This window comes from Sus scrofa, chromosome 6 (assembly GCF_000003025.6).
Source record: "Sus scrofa isolate TJ Tabasco breed Duroc chromosome 6, Sscrofa11.1, whole genome shotgun sequence".
In the NCBI taxonomy this organism is placed as follows: domain Eukaryota; kingdom Metazoa; phylum Chordata; class Mammalia; order Artiodactyla; family Suidae; genus Sus; species Sus scrofa.
This window is the reverse complement of record NC_010448.4, coordinates 37,165,316-37,192,054: the sequence shown is the minus strand read 5'-3', so window position 1 is coordinate 37,192,054 and position 26,739 is coordinate 37,165,316. Positions and strand designations below refer to the sequence as shown.

Sequence of the window (26,739 nt, the reverse complement as noted above, 5' to 3'; positions counted from 1 at the left end):
ATTTATTTTTGTTTCACATTTTTCTCAGGCTTTTCATGTCATATTAAAGTATTGAGTTGACCACTAACAATGAGTCTTTCTAAGCTACAAAAAGTGTTATTGGGTTGATAATATCTGGTCAAAGAGTAACTGGACTTTTCTTACAGGAAACTGAGCTCTACCCTCATCGTATAATTTTACAGCATTTCTCTTTTCCTTTAATAAACCTATAGGGCTTATTTTCTTCTCCAGTCTTTTAATTTCCTCAGAACTGCATGTCATAACAGTAAGCTTTGAAAACCTACCTTCTCTTTCTTTACTGAGGAAAACTTCAAATTTTATTTTACTGTTGTTGAATGCAGCCACTTAAAACCAGTTTCATGTACAAAGTAGTTGCGTACCTTGTATAAATGTTGGCTGTTGGTTTATGTCTCTATTGTAACCGTAAAAGAGATACCATTTGTAGTCATCCCTCCAAATTAGTTGAGGTTTCAGATTCTTCTGATAATTGTGAAGGAAAGTTTTTTGAGTGAATCTACTTCCTGTGTCATTAAAAGCAATCACCTTGATTCTGTTTGTTACTTTTAGAGGAATGTATAGACTGAGTTTTGTTTGAAACTTGGATTAACCTAACCCTGATATAGAGGGGCCACTGCAAAGTTCTGAGCATTGTTACATAGTAGCATAATCACTTTACTGCTCACTAGATGATACAAGTCTTAGGTAATGTTTAATAAGTGGCTGTTATATATTTCCTGCCTCATCCATATAAGCAAATGTAATTTATCAAAGCAAAGAAAATCAAATTTCAAGTCATAAAAGAGAAAATAAAATTATAATGAACCTCAATTATTGCCTGTGTTGCACACTGCATCGTGTTAATTACTGCTCACACTGCTTTCAATTAATCTAACGCTGATTGCTTCTAACCTTCACTAAACAGTTTTGAAAATTGCTATAGTTTAGCCTGCGACGCTTATGATTAGAGTCAACAATTTGAAATGGCCAACTCACCTGATGCAGTCGTCTCTTCTCCATCAGCTTTCTTAAGGTCTGGTAAGTGTATAGACCCCATGAGGGTCACTTAGTAATTTTAAATATCTTTGTTTCTGAAAGTTAATGTCACTATATGGTATGATTTTGGTTTTCTTTCCTCTTGGGTGGGCCCCATCCTGGGCACCATTTCTGCTATTGTTGGGCTCAAGTTTGCACTGTATTTCAAATGTGGCCTGTGCTGTGAGAAATGTGAAAAGGGCAGAGCCGAGCCCCTGCCTTGACACTTGCTCTGTTTGATCAGGGGCAGTTCCTCAGTGTCTGGGAGCCTTACTTGTCATCTGGGTAGATTCAGTGATTTTTATCCTCTTGCATAGTAGAAATACCTTTAATAAATTAGAAATTTTTATCAGCATCCCAATTATTTTCTCTTCATCAGCTCTCTATGAAGTAGGTATTATTGTATAGATTTTCACGGATAGGAAAGGGAAGCCCACAGAGTTGAAGCAAGTTGCCCCAGGTCCTGAGACTATTATGTTTCAAGTCCACATGCTTTGCCTTTCATGCCAAGGCTTCCAGGTATAGGGGCTGGAGGAGATGTTGGCACAGTAGCTCTTAAACTTTTGCAAGCTGGATGAAAGATGTGGACTTGCTCCCCAGATGAGTGCCCAGGATTTTGAAAATGATTTAAAAGAGGTCTGTGCATCCAGGAAAGACCATGTATGGATTCCTGTTAGGAACCTAGGCCTTCAAATGTATCCAGTCTCTCTTTACAGAAGAAGAGAAGGGCTTTGTAAAGTGACCGTAAAGCTGAAATGAAGACTGAAATCTTTACGGCTTTTTTTTCTGTGGGTTATGACCCACCTTGGGCCATTTAAAACCTGTACTGTGTGTGAATACTGGGAAAAGCCTGTCGAGAAGAGACTGCGTTGTCTCTAGTGTGCCTTAAGCAGAAAATTCAATCCTCAGGACTCATTAACAGATAAATGTGAGATGAACGAATCCATACAGTGACAGCGAAAAATTCTTGCTTTTTTGGTTTCTTCAGAACCACTCAGAAGTGGTTCCCCTCCTTTATTTCCATTTATATTTCAAGTCCTCTTTTGGCAAGATGGAGGAGAAAAATCCCGAAGAAACGCAAAGAAATAGGAAATAGCTGGGGGAAGAATCATAAACAGGAGAAAACAAAGCTTATACTTTAAGGGAGTTCCCATTGTGACTCAGTGGTAATGAACCCACTAGTATCCATGAGGATTTAGTTGAGTTTCTGGCCTTGTTCGGTGGGTTAAGGATCTGGCATTGCCGTGAGCTATGGTGTAGGTCACAGACGTGGCTCAGATCCTGCATTTCTGTGGCTGTGGCATAGGCCAGCAGCTACAGCTCTGATTTGACCCCTAGCCCAGGAATTTCCGTACGTCTCAAGTGTGGCTGTGGGGAAAAAAAGGCAAAAATAAATAAATAAATACATAAATAAAATAAAGCTTCTACTTTAAGGAGTGAAAATGATCCCTGTCTTGTAATCAGTATATTATATGTAAAATTGTCAATTGATTTCTCATTTAATCTTTGACCTAAGAAAACAAGAGGACATATGTATGTTTGAACTGTACTTTGCTTTTCTGGTTCTGTTTTTCATCTTGGCTTTCCTAATAAGGGCTTGGTGGGGTTTCAGCATTGGCAAAATCATTCAGCAGTTATGGGGAAATAGAATACTGAAGATACGCTTTTATGTATCATAGTCCTGAAAAGTTCTAAACCTAAGATCTGTGCTTTAGTATTACATAGTGTTTGAAGTTTTTCGGAACCATTTTATTAAATTGAAATACACTGCACCAAGAAACAAAATAGAAAAATACGAAACTTAATTGTTATAAACCATTTAAAAGATGGATTCTTTATAAATTACTTTCAATATTTCCACTTGGGGTTCTTCTAACCGAAACTTAGTGATGATTCTAAAGAAATTCTTAAAACTTTCATCTCTTACATAAAGTGGTTTGTATTTGTAGTTAATTTACTCATTTAGAGATAATGCATTTATGTTTGAAATGATTTGTTTTTTATCTATTGTAGTTCCTTGGATGTTATCATTGTAGGAAGGTGTTTTATAGTGTGATTTCATTTAACAGTCATTTTAAAGCATGTCCTGGTTTCACAGATGAACTTTTTCCTGCTACTTTTGGCTGGAAACTATTCAATGTTACCAAAAGAGTAAAAGCTAGTGTCTTGATTTTGGAAAAGTAGTTTCTTATATACCTAGACTTTAATGCATTTTAACCCTTTTTATTCTTTCTGGATTTGTTCCTGCTATTTTTTTTCCCTTTACTTCTTCTCTTTATTGAATTTAGCAGGTCCTGCGTTTCTGTGCGTGCATGCTTGAGTTGTGCTTTGACTGCTAATGTGTCAGTATGTGCTGTGATTGAATATACTTTGACTGCTTAAATCCAAAAAGAGATCTGGATGTTTAGGTTTTTCTCTAAAGAACCTTGGAGTATAAAATATACAAAAAACAGCCAATTTTACATCCAAAGTGAATTAACTAATTATTAGGGAAGAAGTGTAGCATCCAGTAACTGAGATGTTTCCATTTCTTATGTGACTACTAATATATATTAGGTCAGCTGGAGCAATCACACTGGCATTACAGTTCAGTTATTTGTAGTAGTTGTTATGGCATTTTGTGATGAGGTAAGAAATGGCTTGGCATTTTTATTGGTAGACAATAATTGTAAAAATAACTCCCAAAATAAATCGTTGGCTTTTCTCTATCTTGATTCCATAAGTTTATCAGCATCTAAGTGAGTTTATCAGCATGTGGCTTGAGTTTTTTACTTATTTCTTTTTAGTTTCCTTGATTGATTTGATTAATTTGATTTGATGGGTATATCAACACCTGGTAAAGTTTACTGTATATTTTGGACAAAACTTAATTTCTGTTTTGTGTGTCTGACACTCTTCTTCTTTTTAGGCATTATATAACAGCCTTGTTTTCATCCTAAATTAACAGTCAGTTTTTACAAAGGTTTTTTTTTTTTTTTTTTTTTTGGACTTGAAGAGACCATAGGCTTGTGGCTTCTGGACTGTTATGGGTTGTGGCCCTTTTTAAGAGCCTAAGGAAAGCTATATCTGAATCTAATCCTGGCTCTCTTGTTTAGTGCTTGTTTGATCTTGAGCAAGTTACTTTCCATCTTTGTAAAAATAAGGGTAATAAAACCTACCTGGGGGATTTTGTGAGGATTAAATGTTATATGCAGAACACTTGCTATTTAGTAGCTGCCCAATTAATGTTATTTTTTATCTTAACTAAAAATGTATGTCTTTCGGAGTTCCCACCATGGCTCAGTGGTTAACGAATCCAACTAGGAACCATGAGGTTTCGGGTTCGATCCCTGGCTTTGCTCAGTGGGTTAAGGATCTGGCATTGCCGTGAGCTGTGGTGTAGGCTGCAGATGCGGCTTGGATCCTGCATTGCTGTGGCTCTGGTGTAGGCTGGCAGCTACAGCTCCGATTAGACCCCTAACCTAGGAACCTCCATATGCCGCAGGTGCGGCCTAGAAAAGGCAAAAGGACAAAAAAAAAAAAAAAAGTATGTTTTTTACAGTATTGCTGGTATGTATTTAAGAGTAGACTTTTACAGTAGCAGGCCTGTTTGCTTATCTCTTTTCCTTTTTTTGAGGACTTAGTCCTTTTGTACCTACTCAAGCTAAGTGACCCCTAGACATATCACTCTTACTTGATATCTGTCTTTTTGATATCCACTGTCATGGTAGCCATTTGATTAAGAAAACTTGTCATACTAAAATATAGTTGGATGGAATCAGATTACCCAGAATCTACCTCTCCTTTTAATCTGAGTCCATTTTTGTCAGTAATCATTACAAGTCTAAAGAAATTGTTTCTGACAGTTTCCATGGACATGTCCTGTTGGACAGCAAGCAGAATAGTCATTGTTAGAAGAGACTTTTGTCTTATATTGGGTGTGCAATGTGTTCCCTTCAGGTAGGATGGAATTTTCAGAAGCACTTGTAAGTTGTATCCTGCTGGGAGCTCTGATCTCTTCTTACTAGGTCCTGCCCTGTAATCGTATAAGATTTGGGAAATAGCAGCCATATGATATGGCTTAACTCCCTTGGCATGAATCTCATTGACCTTAAAGCTTACTTTCTTTCTGTGTCATTATCCTCAGCAAAGATGATGCTTCAGATTTTATAAGTGAAATGATTTTATGAAGAATCCAATGGCTTGTCTCATTGCTTTAGACAGTTACAGAACACTCATATTGTGCATCATAAAAGCCATTTTCCTCTTGCTGTTTTCTTTATCTTTGATCTTCTGTGAAGCTAGAGAAAGGGTAAGAGGAACTCTCCAGAATTCCTGATTCTGATCCCAGTGCCTGCTGAAAATTTCCAAGTAGGTGTATATAATGAACATCCCACAAGTAACCTGGCCAAAACAGAACTTTCCTTTTCTAATCCTATTCGTACCCCCAAATTATGCGTCTCTAAATCTTTTCTAAAGCATTATCCTTCCAGTTGCTAAAGCTAAAAATATGGAGGTTATTCCTCATTTTCTCACTCTTTTTATTCAATTCATCTGTAAATCTTTTCTATTTCACTTCCCAAAGCATATACAGAAATCTGCCTGTTTTTCTCCAGCTGTATTCCTACCTCCCTAGTCTAAGCCGCTTTCATCCCTGATCTAAGCTACTGAAATAGCCTGGTGTCCTATCTTCCTATTCTTGCTTCACTGCAATCTGTTCTCTATCCAGCAGTGAGAAGAATCTTTTAAAAATGTAAGTCAGATCATGGCATCTTCCTGTGACCCTTCATTATCTGCAGTAAATCCGCAGTCCGTCCCTTGGTGGATTCCCGAGTCACCTGACTCTTTGCTGCTGCTCTTCATGGAATACTCCTTTCTCCCCACTACTCTTCAGCCATGCCTGCTTTGGTTCCTTAAGACACACTTTGTTTTCATATAGGCTCTCTGTTAGAGCTATTTCCTCTTCTTTGTGTGTGCTCTCTTATTTTGCTGTTTGGGTAGCTTCTTCCTTTTGACTTTTAGGTTTACATTTTAAACTTAGACTACTTAGAAAGTCCTTTTGTTATGTACTCAAGCTAGGTGACCCTCAGATATACCACTCTTATTTTTAATTCTCTAGTATACTTTTCACTATTTGATATTTTTCTCTTAGCTTTTCCATCTCATATGGGCATAGAGACGCCATCTCTTTGTTCATTCCTGTATCCTTAGAGCCCAGAAGAGTGCCTGGAGCATAATAAATGCTCTGGAATCATACTGCTTACAAAAATCATATTATTTATCACACTTTAGTCCCTTCTGCCCCTTTTGAGAGACAGTGGTTAGTATATGGACTTTAGATTCATAAAACTAGGCTTAGGGAGTTTCCTTCATGGGTCAGTGGTTAACGATCCCGACTAAGATCCACGAGGATTCAGGTTCAATCCCTGGCTTCACTCAGTGGGTTAAGGATCTGGTGTTGCCATGAGCTGTGGTGTAGGTTGCAGATGCGATTCGGATCCTGCGTGGCTGTGGTGTAGGCCAGCAGCTGTAGCTCCCATTCGACCCCTAGCCTGGGAACCTCCACATGCCGTGGGTGCTACCCCAAAAGGCAAAAATAAACAAACAAAGAAAAAAGGCAAAACTAGGCTCAAATCTCAGTGTGAAACTTATAACCTATGAGAACTGCTTTTTAACCTACTTTCCCTAATTATATAGTGGAGATAATAGTATCTCCTTCCTGAGTTCTTTTGTGAAGATGGAATAATGTCTGTGAAGTATCTAGTGGTTGTAATGGTACTACCAATAATAATGATTGTAATGTTGATGATGATGAGTAATGATTTTAGTAGCCTGTTTTTATTGAGTACTTAGCATGTGACAGGTAGTGTTCTCAGCGCTTTTTATTTAATCTCACAAAAATCCTGTACTGTAGTACTGTTAACTATCTGTTGAAAAATCAAAACACAGAGAAATGAAGTAACTTACCTAAAGTCACACAGCTAGGATACAAACTTGGCCCAAGCACTTGCTCCCACTCATTGCTGCCTCCCCCTTCTTCAACATGCATAGTGCCTAGTATTCCATAAATGAATGGCAAGGAATTGTTGTTTGCATCTCGGCAGTGTTCATTGCTCTTCTGTCACTCGTGTTGAATTAGCTAGTCTTCACTAGACCTCTCTGATGTTGTAGTAAGTTTGTAATACAGTTGTCCCTCTGTATCTATGGGTTCTACAATCTGAGGATGTGGACAGCTGACTGTACCATGCAATTTTATATAAAGGGCTTTAGCATCTGAAGATTTTGGTGTCCTTGGTGGGGGTTGTGTGGTCCTGGAACCGGTCCCCAGTGGATACCAAGGGACAAATGTTACTGGTCTTAGAGTGCCCAGTGAAACTTTGCAAAGCTGAAGATGACTTTAGTACTTTTTTATACATACAGTCTCTAACTCACTCCTGGCCTTTTCTTTTTGTTTCCTACTTTTTTACCCATAGCTATCAGCTCCAATTGCATCACCTCTCTAGGTAGTTCATTCTATAAGTTTTTATCTGGATGATTTTTCTAAAATAAAGAGCTGATTCTGTTACTCATTTGATGAGCACCACTTGGCAGCTCCGTATTTCCTCTAGGATTAGCCTGGGACTTTGGAGATGGCATTTGAATTGAAGGAGGAAATAGTCAAATGAGAAGTTGGGATAAGAAGTGTTTTAAGATAGCATCTTGGGGATAGATAGAGATGGCTATTTGAGGGCAGTATTCTCAAATGACAAAGCAATTATGAATGACAGTAATTCAGGAGAGAGTGTGGCTGTGAGGGACAGGACACTGGCGGGCTTGAAGATTTTACAGTAAATTGAAGGGAAAGCTATGGAAAATTTGAAATAATATAGTGATAAGACCTGAGTAATATTTTATGAAGATCCTCTGATTACTATGTAAATACATTGGAAAGTGATGAGAAGGCAGGGAGCAGCCTGATGGCAGAAGCCAGGTGTCTCTGTCTCTCTGATGAACAATGAGCACAGTGCTAGAGATATAGGGCACTCAGTCCATCTTTGGTAATGAATAAATCAACACAGGATCTGAAGACACAAATATTGCCTCTGCATCAGTCTGGATTCAGAAACTGTGGCCACCTCGATTATCTGTCTTTTATACCATACCTTTGACTCAACAGAGTAACTTTTAGAATGTCGCCCAGTTTAACACAGGAGAATTTTCTGTTTGTTTATATAGCAAATTCTTATAAATCTATGTCTTATGTTTATATTGTTATTATAATATCTGTCCACATTTTAAAGTAGAGATTGGCTCTTCTATTTCTGATGAATAATCTGCAAAACCACACAAGGTGCTGCCATATCTTCTCTTGGTTCAGGCTAACAGAGACATGTAGACATTTGATTTACCTGTTAAAAGATACTGGGTTTGTGGGAGATAAAAAGTTTTTTTGTTTTTAATTGGTAAATACTTATGTAATTAGGAAGTATCTTTTATGGTTTTTGGGGGGAGTCTTGAAAATACATTTGAAAATAATCCCTGAGTAGAAACTAACAGAAAATTATAACCGCACATTTTACATACTTGGTCTTGAAAATTTGGTGAATGCTTTGTGATTGTTCATTGTAGTCTTCTTTTCTTTCTTTCTTTTTCTTTTCTCTTTTTAGGGCCATTGGCATATGGAATTTCCCAGGCTAGGGGTTGAATCAGAGCTGCAGCTGCCGGCCTGTGCCAGAGCCACAGCAACACGGGATCTGAGCCAAATCTGCAACCTACACCATGGCTTATGGCAATGCAGGATCCTTAACCCATTGAGTGAGGCCAGGGATTGAACCCACATCCTCATGGATGCTAGTTGGGTTCATAACTTGCTGAGCCACAACAGAAACTCCCATTATAGTTTTCTGTGATATGTTTTAAATAAATTTGCATGTGTTCTCATTTTTGTCATATTAGGCATTGGCTGCTTTGATTAGAATGGTTTTGTACTTAGATGGGAGAAGTGATTTTAAAAAGATGAAAAAAAGGTGCTGTTTTTTAAATTTTACTGTTTGTTCCCTTTTTTCCCTATAGGTTTTATTATTTTCTTTTTATCAATGATATAACTTTATCTTGGTCCTTTATTTATTTATTAAAATATATTATTATTATTTTCTTTTTGGCCAAGCCTATGGCATGCAGAAAGTCCTGGGCCAGGGATTGAGCATGATCTATAGCAGTGACGACGCCAGATCCGTAACCTGCTGCATCACCAGGGAGCTCCATATTTTAGCTTCTTTTTCTGTTCGTATTTCACAGATCTCTTGAGGAGGTTGCTTTTTATAGATGAACAGATATGGTATATAAGGTGACTTCCAGAATCAGGAAGGCTCTTTAAGTGTATAATTGAAACCGGCCATTTTTTTAGGTTTTCATATATTATGTCTCATGTGTTATATGTTGTCTTTAAAAAAATATACATCATTAGTTTTTAATTTGTTGTATAAAAATTTTTAAAGCTGATTGTTGTAATTGTTATACTCCCTTTATTATCAATAACCTAACACCATTTCCATTGCCTCCCTTTTCAGCCAAATATTTAAGATTCAGGTCTTATGACTCGGGAGTGAATTTTTGCAGCTTCATAGGCAGGCCCTGGTCATGGGATGAACAGCAATGTTACTCTTTGTATGACAGATGGAGTCTTGTGGCTAAAGCTGTTCATGAAGATGGGCAAGGACAGGCATAGGGCTTGGGATTGGTCAGTTGGGCTTTGGACAGTCCTTCATAGATGTGTTATCTTCCTGGTGTGTTTTGAAAACATGATGATCTCAGGTGCTTAACTTGTATTCATTATCGCATTTCTATCCTCCTCTAGCAGTTGAACCAGTGAAGAGTTTTCTATACACTTAAATTCTTTTTTTAATGTTGTTACATTAACTTTTTAAGCTTAATTGTAAATATCTGATGGTTGATTATAGTTGTAAATCATTACTATGTTAAAAAGGTGATCTTGGCTTTCTGCAGCTTCAGTCACTGGACTCTTTTTTTTCTCATGTTGTTTTCAGCTTATAGGGCAGCTTATTTTTTATTATTGTTATTAATTTTTTGTGGTAAGCTTTTATCAGCTTCTGATTTAGGATGATTTCAGTTTCATCTTTTTTCCCCCTGTATTCTAAATCTGTTTCTGTCATGAATTTTTATCTCTGTAACCCAATGGCAGTTGTGAAACTCTTAACACTTTAAAAATTAAGAGCAGTGGACTAAACCTCTAAACCTAATGTGATATTTGCTTTCAGATGTTTTGGTAGAAGCACTTATTGATCAAAATTTCAAGAATGGAAATTTTGGCTCAGGTCTCAAGTGTCCTGGGTACAGTGTTTGTAGTGTATGTGTGTGTGTTTGTGTGCATGTAATTTGACCACAGACTTTGTTATCTTAATGTAGGTGGCCTTACTGTATTCTCTTCTCCTTAAGCGAAAACAGTATATTACCTAAATAAGTTTTGAACGACAGAGCACCCTATAGTTGAGTGATTCCACAGGGGGCAACACTGTTAAAGTTTTGACCAGTTTGGAGTTGTGGTTTTGGTTAGGAGTCTTCATCTGGAAGTTTGTAGTGAGAAACCTGGAGTTCTATAGAAAGTGCACTGTGCACCATTAATCATTAGGCTTTGCTCATGATGTAGTGTAGTATATAGAGCCATGTCCCACTGGATGACATTTTGGACTTTTCTACTTCTAAATACATTTTAAAAACATACCTTATTTAAAAATAATTTTTTAAAGTCTAATTTTTTTAAACATGTCATTTAGTAGTATGGTAGAGAGTATTAGTCATTTCTATTGACATTATGTCTACTTCGATGGATTTTTTTTTTCTTTTCAAATTAAGCCTATTTATTTATTTACTTGTTTATTTATTTATTGTCTTTTTAGGGCTCACCCGCAGCATATGGACGTTCTCAGGGTAGGGTTGAATCAGAGCTGTAGCTGCTGGCCTACAGCACAGCCACAGCAACACCAGAGCCAGGCCTACACCATAGCTCACAGCAACACTGGATCCTTAACCCACTGTCAAGGTCAGGGATTGAACTTGCATCCTCATGGATACTAGTCAGGTTTGTTACCGTTGAGCCACGACGGGAACTCTGAGCCTCTTTTAAATATGCCTCATGTAAGCTAGTTGATATGACGTCTTTTAAATATCTTTTAAATGGTCTTGTATTAATAATGAGTTGTCCATATTAAATATCTTTAATGAAGTTAAAATAAGTGCCTGTTTTCTTAATTTATATATTTCTGAGAGTAATTGTCTTTGCTTTGTGGAATCTTTCTGTGAGGTTTTATCTGTTGTTTCCATCAGTTCTGAGATCCTTGCATTTGGATATGTTATCTTGTTTTCATGGAAATACAGGATGAAGTGCAATTAATTTGCTATACCTCTTAATCCCAGTTTTCAGTAGACTTGTAGCTTTGATAATAATCATTTACAAGGATTAAAAAAAAAATGCCCTAGGAGGATGTAAAGTTAATTATTATTATTTGAAGGAATAAAAAAGTGTTTGAGGTTTAGAAGTTTTCACTAGATTCTCCTTTTGTACTACTCTATATGATCCTGATATTTGGACGTAAGACCGATACCAAATTTCAGCCTTTCCTCAGTCTAATTTTTCTACCATTTAAATATTTTTTGAATATTCCCTAACCTTTGAATCCCTGCTGTCATTATCTTGATTTAAGGCCCTAGGATACATATTTTAACCAGAAGTGGACTCTTGTGCCTAGGGCTTACCACTTTTCTGCAGTCTTTCACACTGCCACCAGTTATCTTTCTAAAGTTTTGATCATATGTTGCTCTTACATAAACTTCCCCAGCAGCTCTCCATTATCCAGAGGATAAAATGCAAACCTGGGATCCTTTGGCATCCTTCACTCTTGCACCTCTGGTTTACCTTTCCACACTTCTCTCCCACTTAGATTTGCTGCTGCAGTGCTGCTAATCTATCTGCAGTTCCCAGATGGGATATGGTTTCTGGCTTTTGCACCTTTATCATGAGGTTCCCTCTGTGTTAGTCTTTCGCTGTAGGCTTGGTGCACTCCAGTCATCTTTTATTCTGCTCCAGTGATCTCCTATTTTTACGTATAACCACCTGCCCCCCCATCCTAGTTTTCAATTAATTGCCCTACTGGTTCCCATGGCACTTTATACATGCTTCTTTCTGTTCTCATGTCATTGCTATTAGGTAATTATATATCCATCTCCTTTCTAGGCTATGAAATCCTTCAGATCAGAGACCGAATCAGTTGTAGTTGTGTATCAGTAGCCCCTGATACAGAGCTTGATGCTGGAGACTTAAAGTTGAACGAATTAATGAATCATGCTGAAAAGAATTAATGCAGTTTTAAAATAGTGTTAACTTCCCAGCATTCTATGTTGTCTCGTCATTTCACCTTTTAATTGATGAATGAAATTTGGTAACTTTATTTTTCAGCTGTTTTTGAATAAGAACATATTTTCATACCAAATATTTTAACCCCATTGGTTAAGTCAAAAAATACTCAAAATTCAAATTATTTAAAAAAAGTAAAATAAATGAAGCAAAATAGTGACCCTAGTGTCACTGTGGTAATGTGTGTGGTAAGTGTTTGACTTGATGAGGGCACTCTTCGTTGTTCTTTTAACTGTGGACAGCATCTCCAGGACCAGACTACATGGCTCTGACTTCCTTTGCCCCTTGCTTATTAAAAAGCTTCAGCAGTCTCTGTGTAGTGATTTTTTGCTTTCCTTGAAGGGAAAATGAAAGAAATCACATAATTATTCATCTACATTTTTGTCAAAACGTAAGTCATCAGTAGCATGTTTTTTTACACAGAGAGAAGTTCATTGCTTTCTATTAGGCCTTGTCCATCACAGTATAGACTTTACGTCAGATACCAGGAAACTTCAACTTGGCAATTAAATATCAGGACTTGAAGGAGAGTAAAATGATGCACTTTTAAATGAAGTGAGGGAGATACTAGCTTTTTAAATTTTGCCATCAGAGTAAGTTTTCAATTTTTCAGAATAAGAAATGATATAAAAGCTTTTTCTGAAAAACTATCAAACACTGTACTACATAGTGTACTAGAGCAAAATCTTTGTTTTCATGTTAGACCTTATCAGGTCAGAGCCTAGTAGTTACTATGTATTTAACTTAAAGAAGAGAGCTTTTTTTGATTCTTGTTCATTGCAGTTCTCTGGAGCTAATAGAAATAAAAGGAAGTGAAATCTAGGTTAAGGGCAGGTGAACAAAGTATATGATGGCTAAACAGTTTACTTACACAGCTAACATGGAGAAAGTGCAGTGATCAATATCAGAATTGCTTGGTATTGCAATACTAAGGGTTAGGGTTAGGGTTAGTATTTTGGGGAAAATTGTTGTTAAGGCAGCATTTTTTGAATTTAAATGTACTCTTTGAAGCAGATTATATATTGCTGGAAATCTGTAGTATTTTCATAATAAGAAATGAAATTTTCAAGAGAACACCTGAAATTTAACTGTATACTCATCTTTTTTGTTTGATGTGAAACAAACCAAAAACAAGAGTATACTTCAGTGTTTAAGTCCTAGTCCTTCCACTTGCCAGCAGTGTGACTTTAGATCAGTCACTTAACTTCATTTTTTTGTAAATCTGTGACATGGAAGTAGTAGCATTACCTCCATTATAGATTTGTGTAGGTTAAATGAAATCATGCATATTTGCACATGGTAAGTGCTCAAATAATGTTGGCTGTTTTTATTATGCTGGTAATTGTGAGATTATTATATGATTTTTTTACCTGTTTGATCTCTTTGGTTAAAGGTGAATTTATGCATTTACATTCAGTCTGGTCTGATGTGTGTTGACAGCTCCCATTAAGTGTAGTATGAAATAACTGCCACTGTAGAGCCTTGGGTATTCTTAAAATGCATATTTTGATACAGCAGGTCCAGGATGCAACCTGAGAGTCTGCCGCTCTAGCCATTCCCCAGGTAAAGCCCTACTGCTAGCAAACGCTCACACTTTGGGGAGCAAAGGTCTGTCTAAAACACCACTTTTGAGCAGCAGTCCTTTGTAACATCCTTATGTCTTCTCTGTCTTATATTTTAGATGCTAGATCTTGGGCTCTAAATGAAATATTCTTATTTCCCCATCTTAACTTAGTCTTTGGATAAATATGTCATTATTGGCATCATGATTCGCATTAGGATTGACCCTGTAGCTTCTAGGTGTGACCATGGCTGTTTCTGCAGCCTCTTTCATCAGTGTGGCTTTTTGCTTTCATCAGTTTGTTTGTCTGTTCTAGGCTCTCATTTCTACCTGGGTTTACTTGGCCCAAATCCATTGCCCCAGATGAGCCAGGGCATTTGGGTTGCTGGTTTAGGACTCTGTTTCGAGCCCACCGCTGTACATGAATAACAAAAGTTAAAATTTCCAACAAATGTTCTTGGAAATGACTGGATATTATTCACATTTCCCTCTAGTGTCTTTACCGTACTTTGTTTCTTTAATTATATTTGGTGATCCCTTCTATGTCCAGAAGATCATGTAGTGTCCATTTCAGGAGGCATCTCTGCTGCAGGATATAAAGACTGCCTCCGTTTTCAGGGGGTTGCCTAGCCAGTTGAATGGAAATGAGAGACATATTTGGTCAGCACTAGAAGCTACTAAACTTACTTTTCCCCCAGTCCAGTTTATTTTCCACAACTATTTCTTTGAGCAACGGAAGTGCCGATTGTTTGAAGATCTTTGTGGAGTCCCCTGATGGTGGTGATGGTGGTGGTGTGAGGGGATCTGGTCTTTTTCATATCTCATGTAACTTATTTAAAGCAGAATGATGTCAATAGACTCTGCCTTTAGGAAAGTCTTTTTTTTTTTTTTTTTTTTCCCTTCCCTAAGTATCCTTGAAAGATAAGATTCAACATCTTGTAGCATGAGGGTAGGTGCTTCAAGTAATATAATTATTTGAAAAGGAGAGGAAACAGCGTATGATCTTCAAATTAACTACAAAAAACTAGCAAGTTCAAGCCTGATTTCCATGTTATTACAGTGTAGTTTTATTTCATTTGCGGTGGTGTAAGCTGAATACCTTAAATATCCATTGCCATGACTCCAGTTTTCACTGCAATTTTTTACTACTATAAAATTCTTGTAACTAAATTATAATGCACATTAAAGTACAGCAAAATTTTAAGTCTTAATGTTTGCCCAGTTACATTCTTTCGGTTTTGTATTACATAAAAAACTAATAGCCCGTAAAAAATATGGCAAAGTTAAGCTACACTTTGAATAGACATGAAACATTTTAAGCCAGACTTGATGGTTTGAACAGTGTGTTGCTTGATGAATACATTGAGTACTTAAAGTACTTATAGTATTCCAGTAACATAATTTTAAATGTATGTATTAGAAAGTAGGTTAATTTGTATTCTAATATCTTCATTATAACATAGGCGTGGCAGCCTATGCTTCTTAATGATAGATTTGATTCTGTTTCCAAGTAGCTTTAGTTTGCTCTGTCTTCCCACAGAGATGGCATGGTTTTTTGGGATGTTTGACAGCTGGCCTTAATTAGACTTGGAGGTTGTTAGTGAAATTAACACTAATTAATTGCTAATTTTTTGTTAGCTCTAAATAGTCATGCTTCAGAAATAATTATTCATGTTCATTATGAAGTTCATTGAAGTCCTATTAGCATGGACTCATGTCACTCCTGTGTAGCACAGCCTCATATTTTAGTGGAGGTTTTTCTCCCTCTTCCACCCTTAGTAATGTTCCCTTCTCTAGCATGGTTAGAGAATGTGTATAGCAACCCAAGGGTACTTTAATATCACACGTACAGCTCAAATTCTGCTCAATTAGAGTAGAATTTTGCTGTTTCCTAACTACTGATTTTTTAAATTGCAGATTTAAAATCACTATGTGGGATATCCATCATCCTTGCATTGCCCCAGAGGATTCTGATGTTAACCTGACAAAGCCAATTTATCAAGAATTCCTTGATGTCTTACTTAGTGACCAGTCCCATGCTAAGTGCTGGAGGAGGTTCAAAAGTTTAAGGGTGAAGAAGGGAAGACAGTCAGCAGTAGTTAATATACCCTGTGTCAGTGCTCTACTTATAATATTTCATTTAAGTCTCACAGCAATCCTGTGAGGTTAAATGATGTTCCCCCACTTTACAGATGAGACCTAGCTCAGAGGGAGCTCAAGCCCAGAAAGTTGTCAAGGACATAACTATGCTTGTAGTCAAGGTCTCTCTGTTTTCACAGCCCATGTTCTTTCCACGGCCTCTTAGGTGTTATGACAGTCTATTCAGGAGCTTCCTTCCACCTGAGGGTAGAGGAGGAGGGGCGGCACAGAGCAGGGAGACCTCTCTTTTACTTGATTGGACCTTGGGATTACCCTTATTCACTAGAGTGAAAGGTGGCTTGCAAACATTGTGATGGATTCCATACAAGAAAGTTCGGTCAGTTATGATTCGCAGAAGGCAGTTCATTGACACACACTCTCAGGACAGCCTTGGAGCAAACTGCAAAGTCTGAGCATATAGTGTAGGAAATGGTAAAACATCTCGGCCCTGTTTTGCTTAGCTAGTGATCTAACTTTCATTGGCATTTTGATGAGAAGAAAATTAACTAGCATTCATTGTCTACAAACTCTATACTGTTAGAAGTATTTCTGGTTTTATTCTGGTTGAGAATATTTTAATTCTTATGGTTAGTTTACTTTGCTAATTCATTGTTTATTTTGATTTTTTTTGATTAACATTCCTGTCTTCAGGCTTACCCTACAAAGCGTTATCAGGACAGTTTATAATAGTAGTTATACCATTCATATTAAATTCATTGCTGAGCTCTGCCAAGATAAGAAATACAGACCAGGCTTCATCAAAGTGTAAATGATAAAGGGAAATGGATCATTTCCACTTTTCAAATTGCTGGATAGCTTGAAAGTATTATTTCTATAGGACTTATGTTGAATAACATATGACATGGCAAAATGCCTAATGTCACATGTTTTTATCACTATAATAAGAGAAGATGTAATAAAATTAAATATTTCTTGTACAGAATGAGAATGGTTATAGTGAAGTTCTTTTTCCCCTCAATGTAATTAAATTAATACTTAACAAAGCTGCTATTATTTAAGTCTTTGAAATTTGAAATTTAAAATTTTCACATGTAGTGTGAGTATGAAATAATGACTCTGGGTTTCTTTTGAGAAATCTTACATGTTCAGATTAGTATTATCCTTTATGAAGTGACTCACCTGTAAGCTATATACATTTATTCTGTTGGTCAGATCATTTTAAAATTATATCATTTTATGATTTCTTTCACATTTTCCTTTTTGAGTAATAGATGAACAGAATAAACCAAATTACTATATGGTCGCAGCTTAGGTTATTGATCAGTCAGTCTTACTTCATGTGTTTTGATGAATCACCTTATTCATTGCTGCTGATTCCAACTAACTGTTGGCAAATTTCAGATATCAGAGGATATTAATTCCATTTGTTTATTAAATATTTATTGAGTGCTTGCTGTGTGCCAGGCACTGTTGGCACTGGGGTTATAACAGTGAAGGAAACGACTGCTCCTGAGAAATTTTCATTTTCATAACTGTGCCACTTCTGAATGCATTTTTTTCATAAAGGGAGTTCCAGAAACTTTTTAGAAACATTAGTATTGCTGGAATACACCTCTGACCTCACAGAAATCATATGCATTCATGGTGTGTTATGGCAAGTTACTCTACTAGACTATAAATAAGAAAGGAAAATGAAATAACTAATTGAGTGATTGGAATTCATAAGGTCAACACATGAAACATCAACCAGATTTAATATCCTTAAATAGATTTTATAGGCTGTGCTCCTGCCTTAAAGGTCACTGGAAGAGCTTAATACCTTTTTATTAAAAATAAAATAGGAACAGTGGAATGGCCTTTTCACATCTTATTTGGATAAGTTGAAGAGGCAAATTTTACTTCATTTTTATGAAGTTGTGATATTTTATATTTGCCACTTCATATTTTACATTTAAAATATGTTTCTTAGTCAACTCTCCATGGAGAAAAATAGATTTAAGAAGTTGAGGATTCAAATGAATTGTGATAATAAATTGGGGTTACGTATACTTGTGTGTATATAAATACGTACATATAATTTTGGAGAAGTCTGTTGTTTAAAGCAGAAAATGAAAGCAGTGATTAAGAGCTCATAATTCTTCCTAGTCAAGCATTTTTATGAGGTTTCGTGGTATACGAAAAAGATCACACACATAGTTTGTCTTTAGATAACCCTGTGTTCAATTTCAGACTGCCATTTAATAACTTCTCTGGGCCTCAATTTAATGCCAACATCATTCCTTTGTCAGGATAATGAAATGGGATAATGTATATAAAGTATCTTATGCAGTGCAAAATAGTATGCATTCAAAATTTTCCTTATTTCAAAAAAACTATACAAGCAGTAAATGAGTACATTCCTATACACTGTTTAGATAATCAGAGATATATACAGTAATAATATATTAGTTACTGTCCTTGCCCTAGTAGTAATTATTTTTAACAGTTTGGTGTATAGCCTAAGTTTTTAAAGTAGTTGTTTATATATGCATATACATTTGGAAACATCACACATATCTAGTTATTTTTGCTTCATTTTGCAGCACAGTACACTGTACATCTTGTTCTGTTACAATACTTTTTCACACTATTTTTGGTCTTTCATGATATATGAATAGATTACCTCTTTAACTGTTTCAAGGTATTTCTTTGGAGTTGTCATAATATATTCATTCCCCTATTAGGGGCATATTTATTCTTTAATGTTTTAAATTTCTATGCATGGTGGAACGGAACAGTAGAGAAAACCATAATTAAGTTTCATTTCTTTGTTTTGCAAGGAAAGACTGGTGCTCTTGAAGATGCAGAAAGTGCCGAGGCATGTATAACAGTGTATTCAAATCTTTTAACTATAAAAGTTCACAGATAGCCATTTTAAAGTTAATAAAATAGGTTTTTCAACTTGTCTAATCATGAAAGTCTGCCTAAGTGGGACTTGATCATTAAATCAAGTTGGATGGGACAGAAGCAGGGGAAAGCATAGCCTGTGGGAATAATGTTGTAAACTGGTTATCAAAAGTTACCTGAGCAGGGAGTTCCCGTTATGGCTGAGCTGTAATGGACCCAACTAGTATCCCTGAGGACACGGGTTTGATCCCTGGCCTTGCTCAGTGGGTTAAGGATATGGCATTGCCATGAGCTGTGGTGCGGGTTGCAGATACTGCTCGGATCCTGTGTTGCTGTGGCTGTGGTGTAGGCCGGCAGCTATAGCTCCAATTTGACTCCTGGCCTGGGAACTTCCATATGCCACTGGTGCAGCCCTAAAAAGACAAAAAAAAAAAAAAAGTTTCCCGAACAAACTTTTCAGGAAAACTATTTATGTCATGTCTCTCTATGCTTTCCCTTCTACCAAAATTTCACTGCCATTTACTGTGTACTAGATGTGGTCCCTGCTATTGATCAGCTTTCAGTATAGTATAACACATTAATCAAATAGTGAAAATAAAATGTGTTATCATAAGCAAGAACTCTACTTAAGGTATTTCTAAAACACTGTAAACAATGCAGAATATGTAGTTCCTGTTGTGGCTCATCAGGTTAAGAACCTAACTAGTGTCCATGAGAATGCGGGTTCCATCCCTGGCCTCACTCAGTAGGTTAAGGATCCAGGGTTGCTGCAGGCTCTGGCAAAGGCTGCAGATGCAGCTTGAATCCAGCATTGCTGTGATGTTGGCTGGCAGCTGCAGCTCTGACTAGACTCTTGGCCCGGGAACTTCCATATGCTGTGGGTGCGGCCCTAAGGGAAAAAAAATGCAGAATGTGGAATAATTAACTCTGCCTGTGGGAATCCAAGAAGGCCTCCCTCCGGTTGTTCCTGGTGGCCTAGCGGGTTAAGGATCTAGCATTGTCACTACTGTGGTGAGGGTTTGATCCCTGGCCCTGGGAACCTTAGCATGCCACAGGTGTGTCCTGCCCACCCCCAATCCCGCAAAAAGAAGGCCTCCCACTAATCATGTGGGTCACCCAGTTCAGTAAATATTTGGATCGAGTGTCAACATTAGGAATACAAAGTTGATTACATATTAGAATAACTTGTCCTTTCTATAGTAGTATCCTGCTAGTTTTTACCAGTGGAAGAGTAAAAGGAAATTTTAAGATGAAGAAATTATCATCCAAAGTTAATAATTTAAATTTCAAAGTTGCCTGAAAATGTAAAGTGCATTTTGCCATTTCTTGTAAAAAGCGCATTTGTCATTTAATTCAATAGTGCTTCTGGGAATTTAGACCAGACATGGGCAAACGTTTTCCATAAAGAGATAGATAATATATATTTTAGACTTTGTGGGCCATGTGGGTTTTCTCACAACTACTCAATTTTGTTTGACATCACTGAATGCAGTTTTTGGAAGAGATACATGCTGTTACATAAATTTCCAATATACAGATTTATAGGTATAAATAAACCAAGCATGTGTAATAGTAAAGTATAGTAAACTAAGAAATGATGAGGTTTGGGTATTTATTACCTTTATTTTTAATAATTAATTGTAAGTTTATGTGATTTAATTTTCAAATATGGCTTGTTTCACAATCGGTCCCCAAATTCCCAAAATTAGTCCTAAAATTCCTGAAAATTTAATAGTCAACTCTTTCTAGCCAGTTCTAGCTAGTTCTAGTGTACTACTGGCTATATCAGTGTGTAGGAATATTTTGCAGTATTATTTATGAGGGCAAAAATAGGAAGCAAGTTATATACCCACTGATGGGGCTTGTGAAATAACTTGTAATATATTAATACCCCGGAATATAGAGTATCTGTCAGAAAGAGCTCTCACCTTTAGTGATTTCCCTATGCAGTGTTGAAAGAGAGGAGCAAGATGCAAGGATGGGTCTGTGTCATGATCCCATTTTTATAAAACAAGCAAGGACAGACTCTTCTCTAATTTATGTATGTATGTTAGATTACATAAACATGGTCACGAGGACAGAGGAGGGCAAGAGATGAGGTAAGGAATAAAAGGACTTAGATCCATGAGAAAAACAGTATGTATGTCATGATCCTATATATGGTAACTTTTGTAGTGTATATGTGATATATGTATATTTTATATCACATATACATAAAATAATTTATGTATATCAAACTTAAAAAAATGCCTGAAAGGAATGTACCAAAATGTTAATGATAGCTTTTTATGGTGATAGATTATCTTTTTTTTAATCTGAAAAGAAATTATTTTAATTGAGGGAGAAATTCAGAATCCTACAGTCCTTTCTAAGGATTTAGATTTATAAAATTCTCTGTCCTATGAAAGGGCATACTTGGATTAGTGTGTCAATGAAATTTACCCTTTAGTGATATACTTTTTTTTTTTTTTTTTTTTTTGTCGTTTTGCCTTTTCTAGGGTCGCTCCTGTGGCGTATGGGGATTCCCAGGCTAGGGGTGGAATTGGAGCTATTGTTACAAGCCTACATCACAGCCACAGCAATGCAGGATCCCAGCTGTGTCTGTGACCTATACCACAGCTCACAGCAATGCTGGACCCTTAACCCACTGAGCAAGGTCAGGAATCGAACCTGTAACCTCATGGTTCCTGGTTGGATTCGTTAACCACTGAGCCACGACGGGAACTCCTATTTCTTATCTAAATCTTCATGTATATCACTTCAAAAAAATCTTAGTGTGTGGTATCTTGGTTTGTAAGATGCATTTAAATTTTAGAACTATACTAAGTATGGTATATGTAAAATGTTTATGACTTAACATCTTTTTGGATTTCAGTTGTTATTTTCATATTTAGAAGGCAATTCATTATTTGAAATTATTATTTTCAGAGATTGCAATGTGTGAGTTTCCTGTTCTCTGAGCCCCACAGGGAGATTGAATTTTCCTGTCCTTTGTTTTTTAAGGAACTCACCATCTACCTTATTTTATACACACACACACACACACACACACACACCACGCAAACACACACATATCTTATTTAAAAGCTTATTTTACCTTTCTTCCTAACTTGTAGATACCATGGTAGCCTGCTAGATGTATTATCTAGAGTTCTTATGCATCCACTGTATATATTAACTGAATGAATACATAATGATGATATTTATCTTAGTCTACCATCCTACAGGGAAAAAGACAAAAAAGTCATCAAAGTCTTGATTAATAAAATTTTTGTAGGTGTTGAAGACTTTGAATTGTATAAAGTACGATACCCAAATAATATACTATTGATGTTGTTTCGGTTTGCTGATCAGTTTTCTATCTTGAATTTCTTCATGAGTCACCTTTTTTAAAATTCTTTTAATGGTTGCTATTTGAACTACTGGTGCTATTTTGTGATTTCTTAAAAGCCTTTCCATACATAACACTCAGAAACCTTCTGGCTTTATAGTGCAAAATTTGGAAAGCCTTTTGATAAGTTTTTTCTTTTTCTTAATATTGTTTTTGTCTCACAGAAGTGTCTTGAAAAACTCATTCTTTAATCTCCTTGTTAGTAAATAGCCTTTTGTTCCTTCATGATAAAGCTGTAATATTTCTCTTCAGCAATTTCTGCTTCATCTTCTCTTGTATTGTTCTTTGTCACTGTATCTCTTTGACAGTAATGTGCTCTGAAATGAAGATATAGATTATATTTTTCTAATACAAAGGGAATTCTCAGGTAAAAAATCTGGTTGACATGTTTAAACACATTTTACAAACTGGATAACTGATGCATTTCATTTTATTTTGTGGTGTTTGGATATAGGCAAAATTCAAATGGGAAAAACATGGAGAGAAAAAATTTATATTTTAAATTTTTGTTTTTTTAACTCTAGACGTTTCTTTAAGTTTTCTGTAATTTTGCATTTGTCATTGTTTTTGGGAAGTTTACTCCATTGTTGCTTGCCTTCTCTTCCACATTTTCATTTGTTTTGATACTTTTCACATGTCTCATTCTTATTTAAAATGTTTCTATTGAGTACTTTTCTTTGACTTCACAATCGTGGTATTGGTCACCATAAATTGTGAGGAATATCCTTATTTAAATTTTTTTTTCTTTTTCTTTTTTTGTCTTTTTGCCATTTCTTGGGCCGCTTCCGCGGCATATGGAGGTTCCCAGGCTAGAAGTCTAATCGGAGCTGTAGCCACCAGCCTAGGCCAGAGCCACAGCAACGTGGGATCCGAGCCGCGTCTGCAACCTACACCACAGCTTATGGCAACACCGGATCCTTAACTCACTGAGCAAGGCCAGGGATTGAACCCGCAACCTTATGGTTCCTAGTCGGATTCGTTAACCACTGCACCATGACGGGAATTCCAATCCTTATTTAATTTTATGCAGTTACTTTAGAAGCAATAGTGGTGACCAGTACAATGGTGACATTTATCTAGCCAAGCTGTTCCTAATTCACTGTGGGCTTTCTTTGAAGATATAGGAAGGTATTAGAGAATATAGATTCTCAGTGAATCATGTGATTTTACTTTTCTGCTGTGCTTTGAACATCTTCGGTTTTAACTGTTAATGAATGGGTACTTATTTTCTTGAAAAGTCTGGTTTTCCATTTGTTTATTTATTTTTGCTTCTAAGAAACTCCATGGGTGTTTTTTATTGAGAAACATTAGATGATGGAATCATTTTAGGCTTTTTTGGGATGTGAGGGGCACTTTAAGTGTAATAGCACTTTTAAAGGAAGTATTTTTTTTGCTCTAAAAACCATGATAACATGTTTTTAAAATAATCTTTCAGAATAAATTCACCTATTATAATGCAGATTTCACTTTTGCATATTCTCTCTCAGTCTTTAACCATATGCACATGTATTATTTACCTAACTGTAATGGAAATATATATGCAACTTCTGGGGATTTTATTTTTCTTATAGGAGGCAAAATATTAGGTCTACAAATAATGCTAAAAATAAAAAGAAATGTTCTTCATCCATAATCATTTCACCTCAGCAAAGGTGAAATGATTAAAAGTGAATTCCTCTTTAATTTTTGTATATATGTATGCACAGTTAAAACAAGTGGTGATTTGTACCTGATTTTACCTGATTAATTATGGATGAATTTCACTAAGAGTGTGTGGACCCCCATAGCTCAGCACCTGACATGCAAGCAGTTATTCCTTCTCGACTGCCAAGCTGCCCATATCTTGCCCATATACTTAAACCTACCCAGAGCTAATTGAATGCAGAGAGGCAGAGGGCATGTCTGGCCCTCACCACCTTTGCAGTCCTGATGCTTTTCTGTCTGTGTTGATAGCCCTCTCCATACTTCACTATGGGGCCATTCTGGTTGGTATGACTCTGAAGGCTTTTTTAGAAAAATGGCTTCACTCAGAGCAGATCATTTTGTCTTCCTTGTTTTTATCCACAAATCAGCTCTCTTTCCAACAGAAGATATTGGGACTATTGCCAGAATGTGTAGATCCTTAGCTTACTTCCTTCATAGCATTTACTCTCTGCCTAAACACAAGAGCATTCCCAGTATCTTGGCTTTAAACCAGCATACTGGACATAACAATTTTACAAACATAAATGCTTTAAGAAACATGTTCTTAATGCATGCCAACACAAAACTCCACCCTACCCCTGGCCAGGTAAATTATAGATTCACTCTTGTGCTATATTGTTAGACTATGTGACATGCGTTACCTGATTCCCAGGGTGAATTAATTTTAACCTTGAGATGTTTATAATTTCTGAGTGCTCTTAACAAGAGTAAGAGTCAGTACTTAGTCTGATGGCTCAAGGGTCAGATGTCTTCCTTTCAGTCAGCAGTTGAGAAAGTGTACTAGTCAAGTGAGCAATTTTCTATATTCATTTTGTGGCAGATTATCATGATTAATGTGTATTCTGTAGCTTTGGAGCAGTGTACTCTGCTGACATCTTAGAGTAGTTTCTATGGTTGAGAAGTAGGGATGGTTTCTGCTCATAGTCTAGATAATAAGACAAGTGTTATCTACCTTGGAGAAAGTAGAGGCTTCAGGATTTCAAGGTGAAAACTATCCGAATATTCATGAAGTAGATGACTTTGGAACATGTAGCATCTTTTTCCTTGAGGATTTGAGGAAATGATCATTTGACAGAAAATTACCTGATAAAGCATGAGGATAAGGTATAAGGTTTGGATTTCAGGACATGAAAGTAGATATATTTTTCAGAAGGAACTAAAATTATCAAGCTACTGACTCCCGCAGGAGTATTAATGATATATGAGTTGTTAGGACTGGTATACACATGAATTAGTTGGATTCACCGCTGGGGGTGAGAGTGGGGCTATCTCAGCATTTGGAAATACTTATTACAAGGGTGTTTTCTTCTTTCTCCTTTCCCCACCCAAAATTTGGCCAGTAGTGAAATAATGATAGCTCACTGTACAAATGAAAATTAGATGGCTAAATTAGTGCTTCTTCTGTTGTTTAGAAGTTTCTCTGTTTATCTGGGTGAAAATGACTGGATTTGATAGGTTTTCTTTTTTCTTTCAGGCTCAGTTTATGAACCTCTTAAAAGCATTAATCTTCCAAGACCTGATAATGAAACTCTGTGGGAAAAGTTGGATCACTATTACAGAATTGGTAAGCAAAACCTGAGGAAAACATGTCCTTAGGTAGCTATGATTAGTATTTATTCTGCTTCTTGTATTACATACATTGTATAGATGATATTCTCTCATTTGGATGTGGTGGTAGTTTCAGTGCTTAGACAGATATATATATATATTCCAATTGCACATTGATATGGGGACTTTAAAAGGAATCTGGTAAGTCATATCTGTCCCTTGAATAATTTTAAAACTGTCCCAGTGTCCTCTGTGTCCTTTTAGCCCTACTAAACATTAGCAGATTTGAGGACTAGAAGCTATTTCTTGAATAATTCTTACACAAGGATTTTGTAGAAGTACTCTGCTCATTTACCTACAATGGTTCCTATGTAGTCCTGAACCTGTCCTAATCATTGAGATACAAAAGGTAATCTCAGGTTACTGTTGCTATTATCAGGTCCCTGTTTTTTTGTTGTTCTTTTGTTTTTACCAGGATCAGCCCAGCAAATTTTGTTATTTGATGTGAGTAATCAGTGTATATATTGGGCTGCTCGTTGTTCATCAGACCATTATTTTGGAAATGTGTACTTATTTTTTGTCAGATTACTTGTGCCATTTATGTGGCCTAGTATGTCACATATAAAATTTAGTTTATTTGTCTCCCGAAGGGGAAGGATTTTGTTTGTTTGTTTGTGTTAACCTCATGTAAAACCTTAATTCACCTTATTTTGGCCAAGATTCTGGTTTATATTATGTTGCCCATTCATTATCTTTGTAGCCATAACTTGGCGAAGAGATTTAACTACCTTTTAAAAGAAATGTCAATTGTATACTTTGGACTATGAGGGCCAGTTTTTTACTCTGGCAAAATAATAAATAGCCTGGTATTCTCAAAGAATTGATAATGGTAACGTTAGTTTGGTCTGAGAAAAAGAAATTTAATTCCTTAATCTCTGTGAAGGACCAGAGTACTTTAGAACTTTGAAAAACTATCCGAAAAGTAGTTGACATAGGCCAGTCTAGATTAGGGTAATTTAACTTATTTGGGGGAAAACCATTCTTTATCCACTTATGGTTAGACAGGAATAAAATAGATTTTAGGAAATGTAATTTTAGAGTGTTTGTTTTTCTATTTTAGGACCCTTT

At 36.3% G+C, this 26,739-nt stretch overlaps 1 protein-coding gene across 6 annotated transcripts in view; it reads left to right on the top strand.

Moving 5' to 3' along the window:
* Positions 1-26,739, top strand: part of PHKB (phosphorylase kinase regulatory subunit beta) — a 199,208-nt gene that overhangs the window by 1,577 nt on the left and 170,892 nt on the right. For 2 of the 6 annotated variants that reach the window (XM_021094236.1, XM_021094237.1), the window contains exons 2-3: positions 923-1,035; positions 25,538-25,627. In XM_021094236.1, coding sequence (XP_020949895.1) covers positions 981-1,035; positions 25,538-25,627 — 145 coding nt within the window. In that variant the 5' untranslated portion in view covers positions 923-980. The remainder of the gene's footprint in view (positions 1-922; positions 1,036-25,537; positions 25,628-26,739) is intronic. The other 4 variants (XM_021094235.1, XM_021094238.1, XM_013998279.2 and 1 more) reach the window with 2 other exon arrangements.